The sequence below is a fragment of the Conger conger genome, unplaced genomic scaffold, assembly GCF_963514075.1.
Source record: "Conger conger unplaced genomic scaffold, fConCon1.1 SCAFFOLD_66, whole genome shotgun sequence".
NCBI lineage: Eukaryota > Metazoa > Chordata > Actinopteri > Anguilliformes > Congridae > Conger > Conger conger.
In genome coordinates, this window is record NW_026890284.1 from 233,285 (window position 1) to 257,503 (window position 24,219).

The 24,219-nt window shown below is 40.1% G+C and overlaps 1 protein-coding gene and 1 gene segment (V, D, J or C); both read right to left on the minus strand.

Moving 5' to 3' along the window:
• Positions 1-7,864: 7,864 nt before the first annotated feature.
• On the minus strand, positions 7,865-9,999 carry LOC133119544 (Ig kappa chain V region K29-213-like). The segment is given in 2 exon segments: positions 7,865-8,591; positions 9,878-9,999. Coding segments are annotated over 2 exon segments (375 nt in total).
• Positions 10,000-17,371: 7,372 nt separating this feature from the next.
• LOC133119559 (uncharacterized) lies at positions 17,372-22,018 on the minus strand. Its single transcript, XM_061230064.1, has 5 exons — positions 21,908-22,018; positions 20,268-20,529; positions 18,409-18,762; positions 18,220-18,327; positions 17,372-17,382 (listed from the first exon to the last, which is right to left on the minus strand). Exons 1-5 carry the CDS (start codon positions 22,016-22,018, stop codon positions 17,372-17,374), a joined length of 846 nt encoding a protein of 281 aa, XP_061086048.1.
• Between the last annotated feature and the right edge of the window lie 2,201 nt (positions 22,019-24,219).

Here is a 24,219-nt window from a genome sequence, read left to right on the forward strand (position 1 = left end):
CATTTTAGAAGAAAACATGTGAATGATGTTAAAAGCCCTCTTTAATTCAAGAGAGCAATACCAATCTTTTGTCATTAGAATTTCTGCACTATATTTGGAATCTTGGGGACAGATTAAAAAAAATAAATTTTTGGAATACAAGTGCACCGTTTTCCTGCTTCTCTTTTCTAGAATGTTGTTATGGAAATGTTGTCTGAAGATGGTCGAGTTTGGAGCATCAGTGTGGTTTCAGCGCTGAGAGAGGGAGGTGTGAACACAGCTCTGTTTTGCAGGTCAGTCTTCCTGTGTAAAGCTGAATATATAAGGCTGTGAGTGGAAAATAAGTGACGCTCCCCTGCCACCACCACAGAACAGTCTGAAACAGACAAACACATTGTGCTACTGATGAAAAACAGAGCTGTGCGTAATAGATTTCAACAACAATAAGCAGCACAATGACCTTGAATGATTTTGTCTCCAGAGCATGCTTCAGTAAAGAATCCTTGGGATGAACTTCTGTCACACTTCTGTGACCAGGGAGTTTATTCTTTCCACTGGTGCCCTAGTCTTGTGGGGGTTTAGGTCAGAGTTTTTTAAATGTGTGAATTGGGAGTACTAGAGGAGTTACCAGAGGAGACCAGGGTTACCGGACAAGACTAGATAAGTTACCACTGAGGACTGCAGGTTCCACTTTCCAAATTCTAAAAGACAAAACTAGAGTCAGAACAACCGATGAAAATCATCCATTGTTCCATGCTGTATGTTCTATGAAACGATTATGCATAACAATATTGAGTGGAAACATATTGTGCATACTTATTTTCATGGATCAGTTACTGATTTCAAGTACATTTTAATTTCAATTCACAATGAACACTGGAAATGGCATTGAATAGACACACAGTTAGCACTTTATTAGGTATTTTAGACTTCATTTTTAGACTTCATCTTATTGCTGCTGTAGCCAATCCACTCAGAGGTCTGATGCGTTGTGTGTTCAGAGATGCTTTTTTCACACCACTGTTGTAATGCCTGGTTATTTGCGTTACTGTCACCTTCCTGTCAGCTTTGACCAATCTGGCCCTTCTCCTCTGACCTCTCTCATTAACAATGTGTAATTTCTGCCCGCATAACTACTGCTCATCGGATGTTTTTCTGGTTTTTCGCACCATTCTCTGCATGCTTTTATGCATTTAATTGCTGCCACATGAAGCATAATCAATGAAACAGAAATAGCTACATAAATTATTCGCATAATGCAGTTTGTCCTTGACAAAGCACGTGTGTCATCACCAAAGGCCTGAGGGTCTGACACTTGATGACATCACAATGGCCCCATTAAGGGGACTTCCGCTTTCATCTCACTGGCCCTGTCTGAATGAAATACCAGGTAGACACTAAAATAATCATCTTAATAACAATCATTATAAAATCCATAAGGATGTCTAAGTTAGATGTCTAAGTTAAAGTGCAGTTAAAAAAATTAAGAAAATGCATGTAATTACTGTTCATCTGAAAAAAGCATGCATAGTTCTGTGTGAAGGACTGTAGGAGATGAGAGATAGAGAAAGAGATAGGGCAGAAAGAAAAGGGAGAGACTTTTGATGTTCCTTTATTGAAACACACAACCATCCAAAATTGCCTTAAAACCATCTCCCACCCCCTCAAAACCAAACAAAAAGAGAGGAAGAGAGAAAGAGAGAGAGAGAGAGAGCAGAAAGAAGAGAGAGAAAGAGAGGAGAGGTACATGCTATGGAAACCACAAATGCAGAGCAGAAGGGTTTTGTTTTGAGTCAATGGCCAGAGAGACCAAACCACAGAGCCAAGCATTCTTCCAGCAAGCAGGTCTCAGGATGTTAGAAACAGTCTATAATTAAAACTGACAATGCCCTGAAAATAGTTTTATTTTGATATTGAAAATGATATTCAATATACCATCCAAAATTGCAAGTATGTTTGTGTGTGTGCGTGTGAACGTTTGTGTGTGTGTGTGTATATGTATGTTTTTGCACGTTTGTGCATGTGTGTGTGTATGTGTGTGTAAATATATGCGTGTGTGTGTGTAAGAATACGTGTGGGTGTGTATGTGGGTGTGTATATGTGGGCATGTGCACATGTGTGCATGTGTTTGTGTGTGTGTGTGTGTGCACGTTTGTGCATGTGTGTGTGTATGTGTGTGTGTATATATGTGTGTATGTGTGTGTGTGTGTGTGTGTGTTTGCACGTTTGTGCATGTGTGTGTGTATGTCATACAGCACTATGGCCATGTAGCACAGATGAGGCAAGAGGTAATGCGGTTGTAGAGGGAAAAAAATTGTTTAATTTTACAACAAAGTTAAAAAGTGGAAACAGTTGTGGTAGAAAGGTATACAGAGAGGTGTGCTGCATGGTGGAAGCAGAGCCAGCGTGCTGTCATGCCCATGAGTCTGAGATTTATGTGGGTACATAAAGTACAAGACTGGGCTTTGGCATGAAAGGGGGGACATGGGTTGGGCTACTATACTCGGTAAAGTTAGTTGTAGCCTGTCCAGTTATGATGCGTTGTGTGTTCAGAGATGCTCTTCTGCATACCACTGTTGTAAAGTGTGGTTATTTTCATTACTGTCATCTTCCTGTCAGCTTTGAGCTTTCTGGCCTTTCTCCACTGACCTCTCTCATTAACAATGTGTAAGTTTCAGCCCACAGAACTGCTGCTCACTGGATGTTTTTTGTTTTTCGCACCATTCAATGCATGCTTTTATGCATTTAGTTGCTGCCACATGATTGGCTGATTAAATATTTGCATTAACACGCTGGTTTACAGGTCTGCCTAAAGTGATCACTGTGTGTACGTCCCTCATTTGGCAAAAACATTGCTCAGGCTGTAATTTTACACTGACACCAGGGTGAGGTGTCAGTAGTTTCAGGATTTAGTATTCATAATTCAAAAGTGTAGCATTTTCTGAACAAGCATAGTCATGAATTCTACCCATAATGCAGTTTGTCCATGACAAAGCACATGTGTCATCATCAGAGGCCTGAGGGTCTGACACTTGATGACATCACAATGGCCGCCATTATGGGGACTTCCTCTTTCATCTCACTGGCTCTGTCTCAATGAAGCACCAGGAAGACACTAAAATAATAATCTTAATAACAATCATTATAAAATCCATAAGGATGTCTAAGATTTACGATTGCAGTTGAACTTCGAAAAAAAAAGAGTGTAATTAATGTTCATCTGAAAAGAGCATGCATAGAGAGAGAGAGAGATAGATAGATAGATAGATAGAGAGAGATAGAGAGAGAGAGACATTTATATTTTACATTTAAGTCATTAGGAAGACACTTTTAATCCAAAGCGACGTACAAGTGCATAGGATCTTCCACAAGCTAAAGCATCACATCCATAACTCGTAAAATGCAAATGAAGTGCTGTTCTAAAAAAAAAATACAGTCTTTGTAGGAATATTGGAAAGGGGGGGGGGGGATCAGGAGGGAGGACTAAGTTATAGTTTGAAATGGTGTGTGTGAGAGAGATGAAACACCAGGTAGACACTAAAATAATCATCTTAATAAAAATCATTCTAAAATCCATAAGGATATCTAAGATGTATTATTGCAGTAAAAAAAAAAAAAAATGCATGTAATTACTGTTCATCTGAAAAGAGCATGCATAGTTCTGTGTGAAGGACCGTAGGAGATGAGAGATAGAGAAATAGAGAGGGCAGAAAGAAGAGGGAGAGACTTTTGATGTTCCTTTATTGAAACACACAACCATCCAAAATTGCCTTAAAAACCATCTCCCACCCCCTCAAAACCAAATAAAAAGAAACAAAGGAACCAAAAATAAAGAGAGGAAGAGAGAAAGCGAGAGAGAGCAGAAAGAAGACACAGAGAAAGTGAGCAGAAAGAAGAGACAGAGAAAGTGAGAGAGAGGTGCATGCTATGGAAACCACAGAGGTGGAGCACAAGGGTTTTCTTTTGAGTCAGTGGCCAGAGAGACCAAACCACAGAGCAAAGCATTCTTCCAGCAAGAGGGTCTCAGGATGTTATGAAGTTGCCCTGAAAATGGTTTTATTGTGATATTGAAAATGATATTCATCATTGCAAGCAGTATATCAGAAATCTGAAGGATGCACGCAAGCTTAAAACATTTGTCTAAAAGAGCATAATCAGTGCAAAATAGTGTCATTCTGAAAAGTTTTACAAATCACACATTTTAGAAGAAAACGTGAATGATGATGAATACAGAATATTAAAGTTAAAAGCCCTCTTTAATTATAGAGGGCAATACCAATCTTTTGTCTCTCTAATTTAAGCACAATTTATGGAGGGACAGATTTTAAATCATTTGTATTTTGAAATGTTGTTTGTGCAGTGTTTTAAAGCCGCTCTTTTCTAGACAGTTGAAAAATGGAAAGGTGGTCTGAGGCATGAGGGGGGAGTGCCAGTGTGGTTTCAGTGCTGAGAGAAGGAGGTGTGAACACAGCTCTGTAATGCAGGTCAGTCTTCCTGTGTAGCTCTAGTCTGAGTAAAGCTGAATATATAAGGCTGTGGGTGGAAAATGAGTGAACCTCCCCTGTCACCACCACAGAACAGTCTGAAACGGACAAACGCATTGTACTACTGATGAAAAAGAGAGCTGTGTGTAAAAAATTTCTGTCAGTTTCTATGAGCTTTTTAGAAACAAGTAAATTACCCCAATGGCTGACACACTCTTTCTTGATAGCATAGTCTCTTATAACGGCTTGTGCTGGTGCCTGTTTGAAGCATTTTTGAAGCTGTTATGCTTCAATGCATCAAATTCTATCAATAGTACACTTGATCTCTGCACAGGCAGTGTATCAGCAATAGGTATGTCCATGTGACATTTACTGCCTGCTTTTTTTACTGTCACCATTTTTCTAGGGTGGCATTTCGTCAAAAAGTCAGATTCTCTCTCCAGATCATCCTAAAAACCACAAAAATGTTCTGCGTATTTTTGGGAGATTTTCTGAAAATTATATGAATTTAGGTCATGAGAAGACAGTCAGCAGAAGGACTGAGGAGGATGGGTTCCCCCTTCAGTCTGGATCCATCCAAGCAGCCAGAAGTTCCTTGGGATGAATTTCTGTCAGCAGGGAGTTTTTTCTTGTCACTGGTGCCCTATTCTTGCTCTTATGGGGGTTTAGGTCAGAGTTTTTTAAATGTGTGATTTCAAACATTTTGTTGCAGTTTCTATGAGCTAGCTAGAAGCAGGATGTATTTTTAAAGTGTTGCCCACATCTGGAATCAAAGTTACCCCAATGGCAGACACACTCTTTCACAATCTTGTAAAGCACTGGTAGAAGTTAACCTGGAGTGAAAGAGCAGTTGGCTTAGCTGAGAACAGTATGTGCTTGTTTATTCAGTCTAATGAGTTTGACTCTGTGACGTTTCTTTATGTATTATAGTTCAATCAATGAAATGCAATCAAGAGGATGTTCAAAAACATGTAGGAATGCATTAACACTAAAATCAGATGCAATTGAAATCTTATTTATGTGTGATGGCCATTATACCAGTCTTATACCAGTAATTTTGCACATGTAGAGTAAGAGTCAAAGGATGTTATAATCATAATAATAATTATAATTATAAGCCCCTGTGAACACAGGAAGGTATCTGCCACTGAGTCATTCAGTCAGAAAATGCGTCCAGTTCTTCTAGAACACACTGCGCAGCATCAATAACTGAGAACACAAGAAAGCTGTCGCTGTGCATACAGGAAGTGCTTTGGCTACTGTAGGTACAGAGAGGGCTCTGCCTGCAGGAGGCCTTGTCTTCAGAAAGCATGTTCAGTAAAACATGCAGAAGAGTACACAGATTCACAGTGACCCTGGCTTAGAAGTGGCAGATTTTGTACTGTATGCCAGACGCACCGCTGGTGTGGATGTGCAAAGATACATTATCTCCACATGCCTCTCTGCTGTATGTGGAGTAAATATGTGAGCTTACAATGACAGTATTTATACATTAAGGTGGATTGTAATAGGAATTATGTATGTACCCTGACTGTCCGATCTATGGAAAGCATGAACAATATTTACCATGACAAATAATTCTGCATTAAACTTCATGGAAATATATCACATTTTATTTGTATAGAGCATTTTTAAGAGGCATTTTCATAAAGATGCTTTGAAATTCCTTCCCAGCAGGAATAAAAACACTCAAGTAGTACATGGCTGGGCATTGGCATGAAAGGGGGGACATGGGTTGGGCCACTACACTCGGTAAAGTTAGTTAGTTGAACAGATCCTCAATCTTTGACCTGGGTGCCCAAATGTTTGCACACCACTGTATTTCATGTCTATGATATTATATGAAAAGAGGTCAGGGCAGAATTTGACCTTTCATAAAGAGTTGGGAAATGACACGACTGTCCCCAGCAGAAACTAGGCCTATTAACCCTAAAATAAATGGCTCTAGAACAGAATATATTTTTATCATCGACTCTTTCCAAACCTCAAAAACGACATTCCTTTCTAATCAGTGAATCACTGATGACACATTAGCAGTCTGATCTTGTTTTGTTGTCCTAATATTTCACTTCTGTTTGATATCACATTTCTGGCATTTAGTTGGCTCTTTTACCCAGGGTGACTTACACAATTCGACAAGTGTGCAGTTTCATATTTAATATACGCTGAAGTCACTCAAGTTAACAGCCTTCTCAAAGGTACAAACGCAGTACATGACCTGAATGAGACTCACCTCCTCTTCCCTAACCACTGCAATACACTGCCGCCCTAAACTGTGTCAGATTTAGTAACATTGAACGACATTTAAACCTTGTGTTGTCTTAAGGGTGAAAAATGACCCACCCGTATGTATAATAGCAGAGAAAACTCCCTAACTGTTCTTTTTTCAACTTTAAATTTGATGACAAAGTTTGTGATGAGTGACAGATTGTTTCTTCATGCAAAATACATTTGGGATTGAGGGGTTGAGTGAAAGTGGACCATTTTTGACCCTTAGGACAAGGAGAGTATGCAGAATCTTAAGACTACACAATGCTTAAAATGCAAGCAGATCAGTCTACAATTTTTAATTTTTTTCTTTGAAACAATTTTAAGGCAAATTTACAGTTCACATATACTGTCATGTGCACCAATGCGAAGGAGGACATGTTTGATAAATTGTGATCATTCTTGTGACGAAGATTAATTTTGATGGAAAGCTTCACTCGTGGTCTTTAAATCTCACACCTGAATAAACCGTTTCTCTCTCTTCCTCCCTCTTCTTCCTCCTCACTTTGGGTTTCTTTTTGGTGAAAGTCAAAGCAGCGTAATTCATGGCTTCATCTTGATGCTAAAAGGAGATGCACTTATGATTTCAGCACATATGATTACAGTATATTCACCGGAGAAATTTTTTCTTTTAGGTTTTGATGCAGCCCCTGTTTGAGTAAAATAAAAAGTAAAAATACAAAACAATTAATGCAGTGATTTTTTAAATGAGAAATGATGATGATGAGTATTATTATTATTATAATTATAATTATTATTATTATTATTATTATTAGTTTTATTATTTTACTTTTGTAATTGTTAGGCGTGAAAATGTGTGCAAATGGGGTCAATATTACTCAATGTGACTCAAATCAAGTCAAAATCTGACAATGGAGTTGATTTAACAGATTTAATACTACTGTGCAGAGGTCCCCAAGGCAAATGTTGAACACAGGAATATCATACAGCCTGACCCTACTGCGTTAGCCCCTTGTAATACAATGCAGTATGCACTAAAAACAGTTCATGGGCCTGCAGTTGTACACTGTTTAAGTATGTATGCAGCTTACGTTCTGATCTTAGCTTGGCCTTCTGAAACGGGAGATGATGACAAATATTGTCACAACGCCAAAAAGTACCCCGGTCCTCAAGATGGACAGCCGGGAAAGGATGGTCACACCTCCTGGGTGAAATAGCATTAACCAATGCATATGCACTTTTTGAAGTGGGATTACTGTAAAAACTGTATACTGTATTTAAATACTGTATATTTAAAGCTGCGCGGCACGGATGGTGCTGTGGGTAGCACTGCCGCCTCACAGCAAGGATGTCCTGGGTTCGAATCCCGGTTGGTCGGGGCCTCTGTGTGGAGTTTGCATGTTCTCTCCGTGTTTGCGTGGGTTTGCTCCGGGTACTCAGGTTTCCTCCCACATGCTGGGATAGGCTCCAGCCCCCCCGCAACCCTGTTCAGGATAAGCGGGTTAGGATAATGAATGAATTAATTAATTAATATTTAAGGCTTACTCTCAACATCCAGCTTGGTCTCGTTCCCAAACAGGATCTCCCCACAGGTGGCCACAGCACAGTAGTAAGTCCCAGCATCAGAGAGGCTGAGGTTCCTCTTGGGGAAGTTGTAGACACAGCTCTGTGTGGGAGACACAGTCCCAGAGCTCCTCTGACACTCATCACTCCTGTGTCCATGGGTGTGAATGATTCCTGGAGGGGACTCTCCTGAGCCCGGTCTGAACCAGTGCACACTGTGTTCTCCTGCACAGGTCTCAGTGTGTACTGTACACTGCAGAGTCACAGAGTCTCCTGGCTGCACTGACTCAGACTCGGGCTGCTGCAGCACTACTGTCCTGCTCTGGGACTCTGGCCCTGTCAAAAGTTAGCACTCATTACACTCAATACAGAATTGTCCTTTGCATTCCACTGTGTAAGGTTTACATATAAATGCAGTATGGCTTTGTATTATTGGAGGTTATACAGAGAGCTGAAGATGACTCCACCGATTATAATATAAAGTGCAGCATGTTTTTGCACATATGTGTGATTCAGATGCAGTTTGTGCACTAGAAATTTTACTTTACTAGAAACTAAAACCATTGTATTAAAATTTTTTAAAAATTTGTATTCAAATGTGTTGTGTTCTCGCCAGTAGGTGGCGAGAACGCAATATGCATAGTAAATATGTAATGTCCAGAAGGAGAGTGAGAGTTGGAGAAGAAACCGTGTCTGTTTATTCATTAGTATATGTATCTACAGTAGCCTAACTTTAGTTCAGTTTTTACACGTGCAAACATAACAAAATGAAGCAATTAATTTTTAATGCTTCAATGTTTTCCACTAGAGCAGAAATGGTTAATATCTCTACAAAAGATGACAGGGACACACTGCACACACTGAAACTTAATAAGATAAACAAGAAAGAAATTCAATTTCTACAATCAGTTTTGAATGCTTTCTTTTTTTATTCAAAAAATGTAAAAGCTATACAATTTTCTAAAGCTGCTTTGTTATATACAGGATGCAAACCATCATGGTACATCATCATACAATGTACATCACAAAATCAGTCATCCGATTCTAGTGACAATAATTAATCCCACAAATCTTCAACATCTTCATCACTAGGGCAATTTCAGTGAATGCATTTTTAGTGATTGATTTCATGTGCAAAGAAACAATGGGATACAGCTGATGCAGCAGCAAATAAGAATGTGAAGAACCAACAGGAAATGTGACCGGCCTCGACTAGATTTTATATATATATATTTTTTTCTTCATATTTTCTCATTGTGACGTGTCATGGATTTATTGCTGAACGATAACATGTCAATCCTCCAAATGGACAGGCTACACCAGCAGAAGACGTATTAAGTCTAAAAAAAAGTCTAGTCAAGTGCTCACTGAGTATATACACTTAGCCTTTAAGATGTACAGCAAATGGCAGTACTGCTATTGGCAAGAGCATCACCATAAACAGTTCATACTGGAAAAAATCTATTTTATGGCAAGGGACTTCAAAGTGTTTTTATCAGATTAATTGAATCAATACTTAAATATAGGAAAAAAGAAGCATAACTTCATTTTATAATGTAGAATGGCAAATTACAATTTCAACAAGTTAGGCTATGGAAAAATAAAATATGTTTCATACTTACCCGTCACCATTAAGGTACTTCCATTTCCAAAGCTAATCTCATTGAAGAGGTGAATAAAAGCGCAGTAGTATGTTGCTGAATCTGATGGCTCTACATGTGAGACAGTCAGGTTAAAGGTTCCCTTTGCTTTCTCAGCTCTGAGACGTGTACTGTTTTTAAACTCATTGAAAAACACAGCATCTGATTGATAGTTCACCATCTTTGCGACATCCTGAGGCTTCTGTCCAAGTGGATGCTTTATCCATCTGATCGTGGCCGCTCCTTCCATATCAGAACAGAAACACGGGAGAGTCACGGTGTCTCCAAGCTGAGCTGTCACCAGAGCATTGGGCTGAACTACACTCTGCCCAAGCAGACCACCTGGAATCCAACAGAAAGCAATATTTCAACTTCACTGACAATGGGGGAAAAAAACAAAGAAAAAACACCCACCATGCTCTCTGAACTCTCCGTACACTGCTTAAAATGATTGGAAAATGTTTTTGGTCAATAAGTCAGAAACAAGTATACACTTACACAGTTTGCTGAAAAACACAAGAATAACACAGAGGGCTGCCATCGCTGTATCTGAGCTCTTCTGTCCTTGAGTCTCCCCTCTGGTTGAGACCCTGTTGTACCCTGCACTGTAAAACTCAAAGTGTACAGAGTAGGAGGACTTCAACTGATCATTTTCCAGTAGGAGGTCACAAGTCAGGGGCAGTTTTTATTGGCTGTTCAAACAGGTAATGTTTTGGGTGAAAAAGTGCAGCCCTTTAACTGTAAAAAGGGCACCATCAGCTCCAGTGTGGTCTCCCTGTGCTCCACATAGATTTTGACTGGATTAGAGGAGGGGGAAGTGTGTCTTTCACTGAACCAACAGCTCCACATCCACCAAAGCTGGGCTTCTTCAGACAGCTCATATGAGCCCTGATCAGACATAACCTGTGTGTATGTGTGTGTGTGTGTGTGTGTTTGTGTGTGTGTATGTATGTGTGTGTGTGTGTGTGTGTGTGTGTGTGTAAATATATGTGTGTTTTTCTCTGTGTGTGTATATGTGTGTGTGTGTGTGTGTATGTCTATAAATATATGTATATATTCAATCCCTTATCAAGACCTATACACCAAAAACACCCCTCCGTTCTGCCACTTCGTGCCTTCTGGCGCCTCCCCCTCGCCACACCTATAGATATCGTTACTTGTATAGGTATTGTTGTTTTTATTGGCTTTTGTATTGTTGTATTCTAGCTGCCAACTGTGGTATGCTAGTTTGAAAGTTGATTATACTCTTCAAGGGTTCTGAATTTCTGTATGTTTACACTTGGACTGTACTGTCCTCTCTGGTCCACTTTTGCACGTGTTCTTGTGTTTGATTTGCACTTTTTTGTACGTCGCTCTGGATAAGAGCGTCTGCTAAATGCCACGTAATGTAATGCAATGTAATATTTGTGTGCATGTTTGTGTGTGTCTTTGTGTGTGTGTGTGTGTGTGTGTCTGTGCGTGTATAAATAAATGTGTGTGTTTCTGTGCGTGTGTTTATGTGTGTGTGTGTGTGTCTATAAATATATGTTTGTTCATGTTTGTGTCTGTGTGTCCCTGTGTGTGTATATGTGTGGATGTGTATGTGTAAATACATGTGTGTGAAAGTTTGGTGTGTGTGTGTATGTGTTTATGTTTGTGTGTGTTTGTTTGGATGTTTATGCATGTGTGTGTATGTGTGTGCACGTTTGTGCATGTGTGTTTATGTGTGTTTGCACATTTGTGCATGTGTGCGTGTTTGTGGGTGTCTCTATGTATGTGTGCATGTTTGTGCATGTGTGTATACGTGTGTGTGTGCACATTTGTGCGTAAGTGTGTACACGTTTGTGCATGTGTGTGTGCATGTGTGTGTGTGCACGTTTGTGCATGTGTTTGTGTGTGTGTGTGTGCATGTTTGTGCATGTGTGTTTTTGTGTGTGTGTGTGCACGTTTGTGCATGTGTGTGTGTGTGTGCACGTTTGTGCATGTGTGTGTGTATATGTGTGTGTGTGTGCACATTTGTGCATGTGTGTGTGTGCATGTGTGCACGTTTGTGCATGTGTGTGTGCCTGTGTGTGTGTGTGCATGTTTGTGCATGTGTGTGTGTGTGCACGTTTGTGTATGTGTGTGTATATGTGTGTGTGTATATATGTGTGTATGTGTGTGTGTATGTGCGGTTGTAGTGAAAAAAAAAGTTTAATTTTACAACAAAGGTAAAAAGTGGAAACAGTTGTGGTAGAAAGGTCTACAGAGAGGTGTGCTGCATGGTGGAAGCAGAGCCAGCATGTTGTCTTGCCCATGAGTCTGTTAGACTTCTCTGTCTGTGAGGGGGAGGCAAGTTCTGAAACTGAGTTCAAGAACTGCCTCTCTGGGAGGCAAACTGGTATTATCTAATACCTCTTTCACACTAAAGCAATGAATGAGGAAACCTGTGTCATTTGACCTGGGAACACAACCCTAGTCATGACCTGAGATTTATGTGGTTGCATAAGGCACATGACTGGGCTTTGGCATGAAAGGGGGGACATGGGTTGGGCTACTATACTTGGTAAAGTTAGTTAGTTGAACCAATCCTCAATCTTCTCGTGTTTAACTTCGTCTTTGTTCTGAAGCCTAAACATAATTTCTTCAGCAGTGACATGTACAGTGCAGGCAGCTAGTTAAGATGAGCCCCAGTGCCCATGGGCCCTCCCAAACCAGGGGCCCCGGTGCCCATAGGCCCTCCCAAACCAGGGGCCCTGGTGCTCATGGCCCCTCCCAAACCAGGGGCCCTTGTGGCGCTGCACCTGTATCACCTACACTGGACATGTATGAAAGTACACTTTGGGCTCCTGGGTCTTGAGTGAATGGTAAGGACCCCATTCTTTCCCAAGAACACAAGAGTTTAAATGGGACAAACGCATGTTTCGGTACCTCATGTGATCCCTGGCTTTTGTGTCTGAAAGTGGGCTGTCCCGGCTTGAGGAGCAGGGTGGTGAAGTTTCTCCTGGTCCTGCAGGCACTATCCGTGGTTCTGAATTTCCCTGCTGTGGAAAGGAAGAGGAGGAAGCCATATGTGTTGTTGGCACCTCCTTAATCAGATGCCTTTGAAAAACCTACTGATTTAAAAAAAGAGTTTGACATGAAATATTGATTCTGTCTCACGGTTGATGGCCAAGGACAAAAAAGGCCTTGCAGAGCATGTTGGCCCTAGTAGACCTACTTTGCTGGAACAGGAAGTGAGGTTTTCCGGGGTATTTAATTTCACATCCTGCTGCAGTTGCCCAGGGCTGACTTTTCTAGCAGTTCTGAATCAGAGTAGATCACAGTAATGTTGATAACAGTTTTGATCCTATTCACCATAGATGATCATGCAGGATGTCATGAGTTAGGTTTACTGGGAGAGGACTGCAGGTTCTTCTTTCCAAATTCTAAAACTAGGGTCAGGACAACCCTATTACAACCCTAGTACAATTGAAATTACATTTAAATTTCATGAATTCTGGAATGGACACTGGGATTGAATCTTCACACAGCTGGCACTTTATTCAGCATTTTAGACTTATTTTTTAGACTTAAGTCTTCTGCTGCTGTAGCCTGTCCACTTAGAGTGATGATGTGTTGTGTATTCAGAGATGCTCTTCTGCATGCCACTATTGTAATGTGTGGTGACCTTTCTGGCCTTTCTCCACTGACCTCTCTCATTAACAATGTGTAAGTTTCAGCCCGCAGAACTGCTGCTCACTGGATGTTTTTCGCACCATTCAATGCATGCTTTTATGCATTTAGTTGCTGCCACATGATTGGCATAACCAATGAAACAGAAATCTTCAAAACTTCATAAATTCTAAACAATCATTGTTACATTCATTGTAAGTGCAATTTTATTGGGATATCGGAAAGGGCCGGGGGGGGGGATGGGGATCAGGAGGGAGGACTAAGTTAGTTTGAAACAGTGTGTTTTTAGTGGGGAGGGCGGATTCTGAGAGAGAGAGAGAGAGAGAGAGAGAGAGAGAGAGAGAGAGAGAGAGAGAGAGAGAGAGAGAGAGAGAGAGAGAGAGAGAGCAGAAAGTAGAGTGAGAATGAGAGATAGAGAGAGGTGCATGCTATGGCGGAGCACAAGGGTTGTTTTGAGTCAATGGCCAGAGAGACCAAACCACAGAGCCCAGCATTCTTCCATCAAACAGGTCTCAGGATGTTATAAAGGTAGAAACAGTCTATAATTAATACTGACAATGCACTGAGAATGTTTTTTTATTTGAAAATTATATTCATCATTGCAAGCAGTATATCAGAAATATGAAGGAAGCACACAAGCTAAAAACATATGTCTAAAACAGCATAATCAGACCAAAATGGCGTCATTCTGAAGAGTTTTACTTTGTATGCTGTTCTGCTCCCTACTGGTAAAATTCTGAATTGCACACATTTTAGAAGAAAAACGTGAATGATGATGAATAATTAAAGTTAAAAGCCCTCTTTAATTATAGAGGGCAATACCAATCTTTTGTCACTAGAATTTAAGCACAATTTATGGAGGGACAGATTTTTAATTATTTGTATTTTGAAAAGTTGTTTGTGCAGTGTTTTAAAGCCGCTCTTTTCTAGACAGTTGAAAAATGGAAAGGTGGTCTGATGCATGAGGGGGGAGTGCCAGTGTGGTTTCAGTGCTGAGAGAGGGAGGTGTGAACACAGCTCTGTACTGCAGGTCAGTCTTCCTGTGTAGCTCTGGTCTGAGTAAAGCTGAATATATAAGGCTGTGGGTGGAAAATAAGTGAACCTCCCCTGTCACCACAACAGAACAGTCTGAAACAGACAAACACATTGTGCTACTGATGAAAAAGAGAGCTGTGTGTAAAACATTTCTGCCAGTTTCTATGAGCTTTTTAGAAACAAGTTCATTTTTGCCTACAAACTTACCCCAATTGCTGACACACTCTTTCTTGATAGCATAGTCTCTTATAACTGCCTGTGCTGGTGCTTGTTTGAAGAATGTTGTTATGCTTCCATGTATCAAATTCAATCAAGAGTACACTTGATCTCTGCACAGGCAGTGTATCAGCAATAGGTATCTCCATGTGACATTTACTGCCTGCTTTTTTTACTGTCACCATTTTTCTAGGGTGGCATTTAGTCAAAAAGTGAGATTTTCTCTCCAGATCATCCTAAAAACCATAAAAATATACTTTTTTGGGAGATTTTCCGAAAATAATTTGAATTTAGGTCAAGAGAAGACAGTCAGCAGAAGCACTGAGGAGGATGGGCTCCCCCTTCAGTCTGGATCCATCCAAGCAACCAGAATCATTCCTTGGGATGAACTTCTGTCACCAGGGAGTCTTGCCACTGGTGCCCTAGACTAGCACTTATGGGGGTTTAGGTCAGAGTTTTTTTTTTAATGTGTGAATTTAAACATTTTGTTGCAGTTTCTATGAGGTAGCTAGAAGCAGGGTTTATTTTTAAAAGTGTCGCCCACATCTGGAATCAAAGTTACCCCAATGGCAGACACACTCTTTCACAATCTTGTATTGTGAACACAGGAAGGTATCTGCCACTGAGTCATTCAGTCAGAAAATGCGTCCAGTTCTCCTAAAACACACTGCGCAGCATCGATAACTGAGAACACAAGAAAGTTGTTGCTGTGCATACAGGAAGTGCTTTGGCTATTGAAGGTACAGAGAGGGCTCTGGCTGCAGGAGGCCTTGTCTTCAGAAAGCATGTTCAGTAAAACATGCAGAAGAGGACACAGATTCACAGTGACCCTGGCTTAGAAGTGGCAGATTTTGTACTGTATGCCAGACGCACCGCTGGTGTGGATGTGCAAAGATACATTATCTCCACATGCCTCTCTGCTGTATGTGGAGTAACACACAATCCCTGTAAAACTTCAAATGACAGTATTTATACAGTAAGGTGGATTGTGATAGGAATTATGAATATACCCTGACTGTCTGATCTATGGAAATATCAAAGAAAAAAGCATGAACAATATTTACCATAACAAATAATTCAGCATTAAACTTCGTAGAAACATATCACTTTTTATTTACATAGAGCATTTTATAGAGGCATTTTCACGGGTGGCCTGTAGCATAGTGGTTAAGGTAAATGACTGGCACACGCAAGGTTGGTGGTTCTAATCCCGGTATAGCCACAATAAGATCCACACAGCCGTTGGGCCCTTGTACATTGCTCCAGGGGAGGATTGTCTCCTGCTTAGTCTAATTAACTGTACGTCGCGTCTGCCAAATGCCAGTAAAGATGCTTTGCAGTGGAGCAGGAAAAGGAGTCCCCCCCCACACACACACCAACAAAAACCTGCCTAGCCTGAATAAAAACACTCAAATAGTAACAAGAAAAAACTCTCAGCTGCCCTCTGCTAGGTAATAGTTAAACTAGAATTAAACTACTTTTCACTCATAAAATCAGCAAGAGATGCAATTGACCTGGGTGCCGAAACTTTTGGACACCACTGTATTTCTGGTCTATGATATTATATGAAAAGAGGTCAGGACAGAATTTTCCATTTCATAAAGAGTTGGGAAATGACACTACTGTCCCCAGCAGAAACTAGGCTTATTAACCCTAAAATAAATGGCTCTAGAACATAATGTATTTTTATCACTGACTCTTTCCAAACCTCAAAAACGACATTCCAAAAATGCTATGATCATTTCTACTCAGTGAATCACTGATGACACATTAGAAGTCTGATCTTGTTTTGTAGTCCTAATGTTTCACTTTTCCATCTCTGTTTAATATCACATTATTGGCATTTAGTAGGCTCTTTTACACAGAATGACTTACACAATTCTACATGTGTACAGTTTCATATTAAATATACACTGAAGTCACTCAACTTACCAGCCTTCTCAAAGGTACAAACGCAGTACATGACCTGAATGACAGTAACCTCCTCTTCCCTAACCACTGCAATACACGGCCGCCCTAAACTGTGTAAGATTTAGCAACATTGAACGACATTTAAACCTTGTGTTGTCTTCAGGGTGAAAAATGACCAACCACTCTGTTTAATAGCAGAGAAAACTCCCTAACTGTTCTTTTTTCAACTTTAAATTTGATGACAAATTTTGTGATGAGTGACAGATTGTTTCTTCATGCAAAATACATTTGGGGTTGAGGGGTTGAGTGAAAGTGGGCCATTTTTGACCCTAATCGTAAGACTGCACTAGGGTTAAAATGCAAGCACATCAGTGTAAAATTTTTGAAGTTTTCATTTGTTTATTTGAAAAAGCATTTAAGAATAAGCACCGCTCCAAGAGACTCTTAGTTCTTTTGGGCAAATTTACAGTTTACATATACTGTAATCTGCACCAATGCGAAGGAGGACAGGTTTGATAAATTGTGATCATTCTTGTGACAAAGATTAATTTTGATGGAAAGCTTCACTCGTGGACTTTAAATCTCACACCTGAATAAACCGTTTCTCTCTCTTCCTCCCTCTTCTTCCTCCTCACTTTGGGTTTCTTTTTGGTGAAAGTCAAAGCAGTGTAATTCATCGCTTCATCTTGATGCTAAAAGCAAACGCATGACACAGCGCATATATTATGATTATTCCTCCTTCTGATTATCATGTAATATTCACCACAGGAATTGTATATTTTAGTTTTTTTTTTAATAATTTCACAACATAATACAGCATGTATACCTGTTTACTCTTCAAGTCTGTTCTGGACACTTGGCTTGAGGCAGCCCCTGTTTGAGGAAGATAAGAAAGAAACCACTGAAGGTTCATTAAAATAATTTGAAGTGTCTTTTTATGGTGTATATTCAAATAAGAAAGCAGTTATTTTTCTTCTTCTGCTTGATTATTATCATTAATATTTTTTTTAATTATTATTCATAGTAGTCGTTTCAGTAGTGGTGGTAGTTATTCATACAGCTAATTATATTCACCACGGCAGGAAGGCAAGTTGCTACAAGTTGCATGGCAGCCAATTGCCGTTGGTGTGTTAGTATGTGTTTGAACGGGTGAATGAGAAACATCAATTGTACAGCACTTTGGATGAAGGTGCTATATCAATACCAACCATTTACCATTAAAAAATGAATAAATACAATTTTGCACTCATGATTTGATGTTTTTAACTTTAAGTTGCTTTGGATTAAAAGCATCTGCTAAATGACTAAAATGTAAATGTAATCAGTGTACATAAGTTGCACCAACCTAAAAGTAACTTTTTGCGATGTCATTTTACAGCTGTGCAGGGATGCTTTAAGATGTTGAGTATTTTTATGATCTTGTAGGTGTCAGACTAGTCTGATTTCATTTTACAAAAAAATTGTAAATAAGTTTCTTTTTTTTTTACATCCATTGACTTATACCACACATTGATGAATTGGTCTCTTACCTTTGCAGTTCTCACTGTTTTTTCTCTTGCTCAGAGCGAGGATGATGTTTAGGATCACACTCAACGCCAAAGCTCCCGCCAAGCAATAAAGCGGGAGGACATCATTTCCTGATATTTTAGTAGCAAAATTTAGTATGACAAAAAAATGCACAAAAACAAGGTTTCACAATGTGACTGTGTTGTTCCTACCCTTAAAGTCCAGCTTGGTCCCGTTCCCAAACAGGATCTCCCCACAGGTGGCCACAGCACAGTAGTAAGTCCCAGCATCAGAGAGGCTGAGGTTCCTCTTGGGGAAGTTGTAGACACAGCTCTGTGTGGGAGACACAGTCCCAGAGCTCCTCTGGCACTCATCACTCCTGTGTCCATGGGTGTGAATGATTCCTGGAGGGGACTCTCCTGAGCCCGGTCTGAACCAGTGCACACTGTGTTCTCCTGCACAGGTCTCAGTGTGTACTGTACACTGCAGAGTCACAGAGTCTCCTGGCTGCACTGACTCAGACTCGGGCTGCTGCAGCACTACTGTCCTGCTCTGGGACTCTGGCCCTGTCAAAAGTTAGCACTCATTACAATCAATACAAGTTGCCCCTTGGGGGCTGTTCTGTAGGTTTCTATATAGATATGACTTGTAGTATTTCAGGTTATACAGGTTAAGATGTACTAAGGCCTGTTTTTCATTTTCACATCTATACTGTTAATTGCATTTTTTGTTGTTCCCATAAGAATTATTTGTCTATGGGTACAGGATCAATGCAATTATCAGTGTCAATTATTTTTATTATTAAATTATAAATCTCTTATCAATACATTTTGTCAATATAATGTGTAATTAAGCAAGATTAGATGAGTGTGCATTCTTTACCATGCCAGCCAAAAGGAGAGTTCTTCCATTTGTGTCGACTGCTTCAATTTTACAACAGATTACCGCTCAAATTTAAAGCTAAAAACTAGAGTTACACCAGTGATGGAACAGCCCCCAGTCTATAATCTCAGAATCTTAGACCCAAAAAACATGAAAGGTTAAAACTGTAAAGCAACTGACGGTTGAGGGGGTGCTTACAAGTGGAGGAGTAGAAGATGCCGAAGAGGTGAGCGATAACTGTAAGATAAGGCTGTTGCCCCTCTCTTTACCACTAGTTAAGCATCAGCAAATGCATTTTGTCTCAGTGAAAATCCAGCACTATATTGTCCATTGGACACTATAAATTATAATATAAAAAATAAAAAAACACCACTATGTACTAAGGTTGTTAACTGCACAACTATTGTATTTTAGTTGATAGTTTGTCAATCATGTTTTCCATCATAGCAGAAACAGTTAATATCTCTAGGAAAAAGATCACCAAGATACAGTGAAGCTAGTACCTGCTTTTTTAATTGTTAAAAAATGTAAAAGCTACAAGATTTTAGTTATTTGGCAATGACAATGGCTTGGTTTTGTTTTCTATAGTTATTAACATAATGTAAATGATCGAATGATCCTACAGGCTTGAAATTGGTAATGGGTTCTATTTTTATGTTGCATTCAGTCTTTAACAATCTATATAATAACTTTCTTTTCTATATAATAACTTTCTTTTTTATTTTGGCGGAAAAAGCACAGGTACTGCTATTTTGTACTTAGGCTGAGCATATATTGATGGTTTAACAGAATGGGAGCGTTAAAAACATGATAAAATAGTGTACCCAATCATTTTCAGTCACCACCGTTGTGCAAATAACAAATGAAAGATCTGCTTTTCAGTGAAATATCACTAAAACTGTGATATACCTGTATGCGGTAAAACATTTGAGTGTCACATTTAAAGTTGAAGCGGTGCATTTTTCATTACATTTCTGTCACCATTTTATTTTTCTTGAGCGCTTTTGTTTAATGAATTTAATAAATTCTTCTTTTTTTCTGTGGCTTTCTTCAAATAAATGTACCAATAGCTTTTACGTGTGGGGTGTGTAATGGTTGCATCAGAAAGATGGTTTGGTTACCCCTGCTATAGAATGACGATTTACAATTACAATAGGCTTTGGAAAAAGGAATTAAGTTTCATATTTACCCAGCACCATTAAAGTAGTTCCATCTCCAATGCTCATCTCTCTGAAGCGTGTAATAGCGCAGTAGTATGTGGCTGAATCTGACAGCTCTACATGTGAGACAGTCAGGTTAAAGGTCTCATTTGCTATCTGAGCACTAAGACGTTTACTGTTTTCAAACTCATTGAAAAATGTAGCTTCTGTTTGATAGTTCCATGTCCTTGCTAATATCTGAGGCTTCTGTCCAATAGATTGTTTCATCCAGCTGAAATTTGGCGGTGCTTTCTCAAGATATAATAAACATGGGAGAGTCACGGTGTCTCCAAGCTGAGCTGTCACCAGTGCGTTAGGTTGAACTATGCTTCCAAGATGGCCATCTGAAACACAGAAAGCAATATTTCAACTTCACTGGTAATGAAAATACTAAGGAACTGGCTGATAAGGTAATAATAGTAATAAACTTACACACTTTGCTGAAAAACACAAGAATAACACAGAGGGCTGCCATCGCTGTATCTGAGCTCTTCTGTCCTTGAGTCTCTCCTTTGGTTGAGACCCTGTTGTACCCTGCACTGTAAACTCAAAGTGTACAGAGTAGGAGGACTTGAGCTGATCATTTTCCAGTAGGAGGTCACAAGTCAGGGGCAGTTTTTATTGGCTGTTCAAACAGATTACTATGTGATGAAGATCCACAAAAAAACCCTCTCAGTGCAACAGGCAAAAAAAACAAAAACCAGTGAGGTAAAGGAGAATTTGTTCATAACAGACCATTCTGGTTAATCGGGGTCTATTAACAGTAATACATTTGTTTATTACGTATTGTAAACATGCTGAAATCTGCATGAAGTGTGAAATATTTTACAGTACATAGAGTATAAACACACATTTAGACCGTAATGACACTTATGTATAGATATCGTTACTTGTATTGTATTGTTGTTTTTATTGGCTGTTGTTGTATTCTAGCTGCCAACAGTGGTATGCTAGTTTGAATGTTGATTGTACTCTTCAAGGGTTCTGAATTTCTGTATGTTTACACTAGGACTCGAAAATGTACTGTCCTCTCAGGTCTACTTTTGCACTTGTTCTTGTGATTGATTTGCACTTTGTTGTACGTCGCTCTGGATAAGAGCGTCTGCTAAATGCCACATAATGTAATGTAACATTGGAAACTGCATTTCAATCCGTGTTACGTGACCCCTGCCAGGACATTCCACTGACTCCATTTTGTTCCTGCCTAAAGTATCAGGGTTTGGGAATTAACTCAGACAATGTAATGTGTTATATACTGTAGGCAACAGAAAATATGTATTAATTAATGATTGGATAACCTTTGCCCTTGGATAAGGATTGGCTGAGCGTGCCAGGTTAAATAGCACCACCCTGTGCATTTGGCGCGCTCTCAAGTTGAATGCCTAAAAAACATGCTCCTTGTCTGTTCTGCAAGTGTTGAGCATGAACCGTGCTTTTTGGGTTAGCAAATAAAAATAACTAAGTAAAAGTTCCCATTGTGTCTCGTTACGTGTGTATATAGTCTGTCTCTTTCCTTCTGTTCCCTGCCAGATTGTTATGTGCCCTGCTTCCTGCTTGCCATATGCTCCAGCGGGTTCTCCTGTTTCCTGTTTCCTGTGTCACGACTTAGCTGTTCCTGTGCACGGCTTACTTGTTCCTGTGTTCCTGTGTCCTGCTCCTGTGTTCCCGGTTCCTTACCCCTCCTCTCTCCAGCAGTCAGCCTCCTTTCCTCCTTCCCGCTCTTTCCCCGTTCCTGCCCCATTGGACTGACTTCTTGGTTTCAACTCTCGCTGGCTCTGGACCTTGTTCTGTCTGTTCTGCAGTGCCCTGTCTTCCCAGTTTCTGACCAGCGCCTGTCGCCTTCACTGCCTTGTCTGTGTTACTTCTGTTTGCTGGCTATTGAACTCAGGCTGTATAACCTTGAAACTAAATCTACCTGTTTTGCCATTTATGAATCCGCGATTGGTTTTGAGTGCCTTTTTTCTTACTGAAAATGTACCGTAACAACTTCATTAGAAGAAGATCAATTCAGAGGACAAGAACAGCATTTAGTTTAGTATTTTAACCAAAAGACGGTTAGGTCAGTCTTTCACTGAACCAGTGGCTCCACATCCACCAGCAAAGCTGGCCTTCCTCAGACGGCTCAGCTGATCAGACAGAGCCCTGCATAGCAACTGTGTGTGTAGGTGTGTGTAGGTGTCTGTATGCGAAAAAGAGAACAAACTCAAACTCAAAAAGATCTCCTGGGAAAACTAAGTTTCTGGTGGAAGTGGTGTTGGGGCCAGTAGGAGGCATTCTTCTCTCTGGTCAAACAAATGCCCCTGTGTAGCGATGGGGACACTATGCTCTAGGAGATGCCGTCTTTCAGATAAGTCCTGACTCACAGAGGTCCCTGACAAAGAGCAAAGAGCAAGTGTTGAGTAAATTTCCAACCTGGCTCTCTCAGCCTGCCACCTAATCATCCCCTGATTTAATTGGCAACAAATAAATATTGTTCTCTCCTCTCCACCTTAGCTGACGTGTGGTGAGCATTCTGGTGCAAAATGGCTGCCATTGCATTTCCCAAGTTGGTGCTCCTGTAAATGTTGGTGGTGCTTGAGCCCAGCTTTCCTCTCATCAGATGATCATAATTCATTAAACAAAACCAGTTGAGCCCACTACTGGCCACATTACAGTCATATACAAAAATTTGGGCATCCTTGGTAAAAAAGCCTTGCAATTAATATCTTGGTGAATCGAAGCGAACCTGACCTCCAAGTGGTACAAAGTTAAACATGACACATTTCTTCAAAATCTAAAGCAAGTGGCTTTTTATTTAAATTTTTACATATAAAAAAAAGAAGAAATAAAATGAAGTAAGCAAAGTTTGGGAACCCTCTCAGTTAGTACTCCAAATATAACAGCTTGCAAACACTTCTTGTAGACAGCTAGGAGTCTTTCAATTATCCTGGCAGAACAGCTCTAGCTCAGAAATATCTGGCTGGAATATCCACCCTCTCTTCCACATCAGTGTCTGTACTGACCTTTGAACATTAGCCTCTAGAATTACTTCAGATTAAAAAGTTCAGCCCCGGAGTTATATGCACTAAACTCATTGAAGCCCTAACAAGTAAATCACCTGGTCTGGGCCTTAGTAATCATCTTTTTTAAAAGTAACAAGGAATAATCCAAAAGGATCCCCAACCTTTTGCTCAGGGCCCTTTTCCTTTTTCATCAATTATAAACCGTAAACAATTTAAAGAAAAAGCAATGTTGTTTAAAAAAAGAAAGGTCTCAGTACAGATTTACAGATCAGGTTTGCTTCCCCTCACATACAGATTAATTGTATCGGACATTAAACCAGTGGTGCCCAAATATTTACACCCCGCTGTATATGCAGGGCCAGGCTTGCCCAGGTTTGCCACCTCAGCTAAAGACCCTTGCAACCCCAACACCGGCTTCCTGAAAGAAACTGACAAACAAACTGCAGAACCCAGCAGAACCCAGCAGACAGAGTAGGAGAAGCATCACAGTGTGTGTGTTTGTGTGTGTGTGTGTGCGTGTGTTTGTTACTGTTGCTGTGTGCACGTGCATCGATGTCCCTGTGTGCCTGTGTGCCTGTGTGTATTGGTGTGTGTGTGTGTGTGTGTGTGTGTGTTCATCGATGTGCCTGTCTGTATTTGTGTGTGTGTGTGTGTGTGTGTGTGTGTGTGCATCGATGTGCCTGCATATGCATGTCTGTGTGACTGTGAGTGAGTGTGTGTGACTGTGTGTATGTGTGTGTCCATCTATGTTCCTTTGTATATATGTGTGTGTGTTTCTGTGCATGTGTTTCTTCCAGTGGGTTTTTTTTTCACGTCTGCTGTATGTTTGCGTGTTTGTCTAGATGTCTTTGATGAGAAGTCATGAGGGCACATCCTGCCAAACCCCAGGCTGAGTAAATAAGTTTTGGCGCAAATGAAATATAAGCCCCTCTGCCTTCTT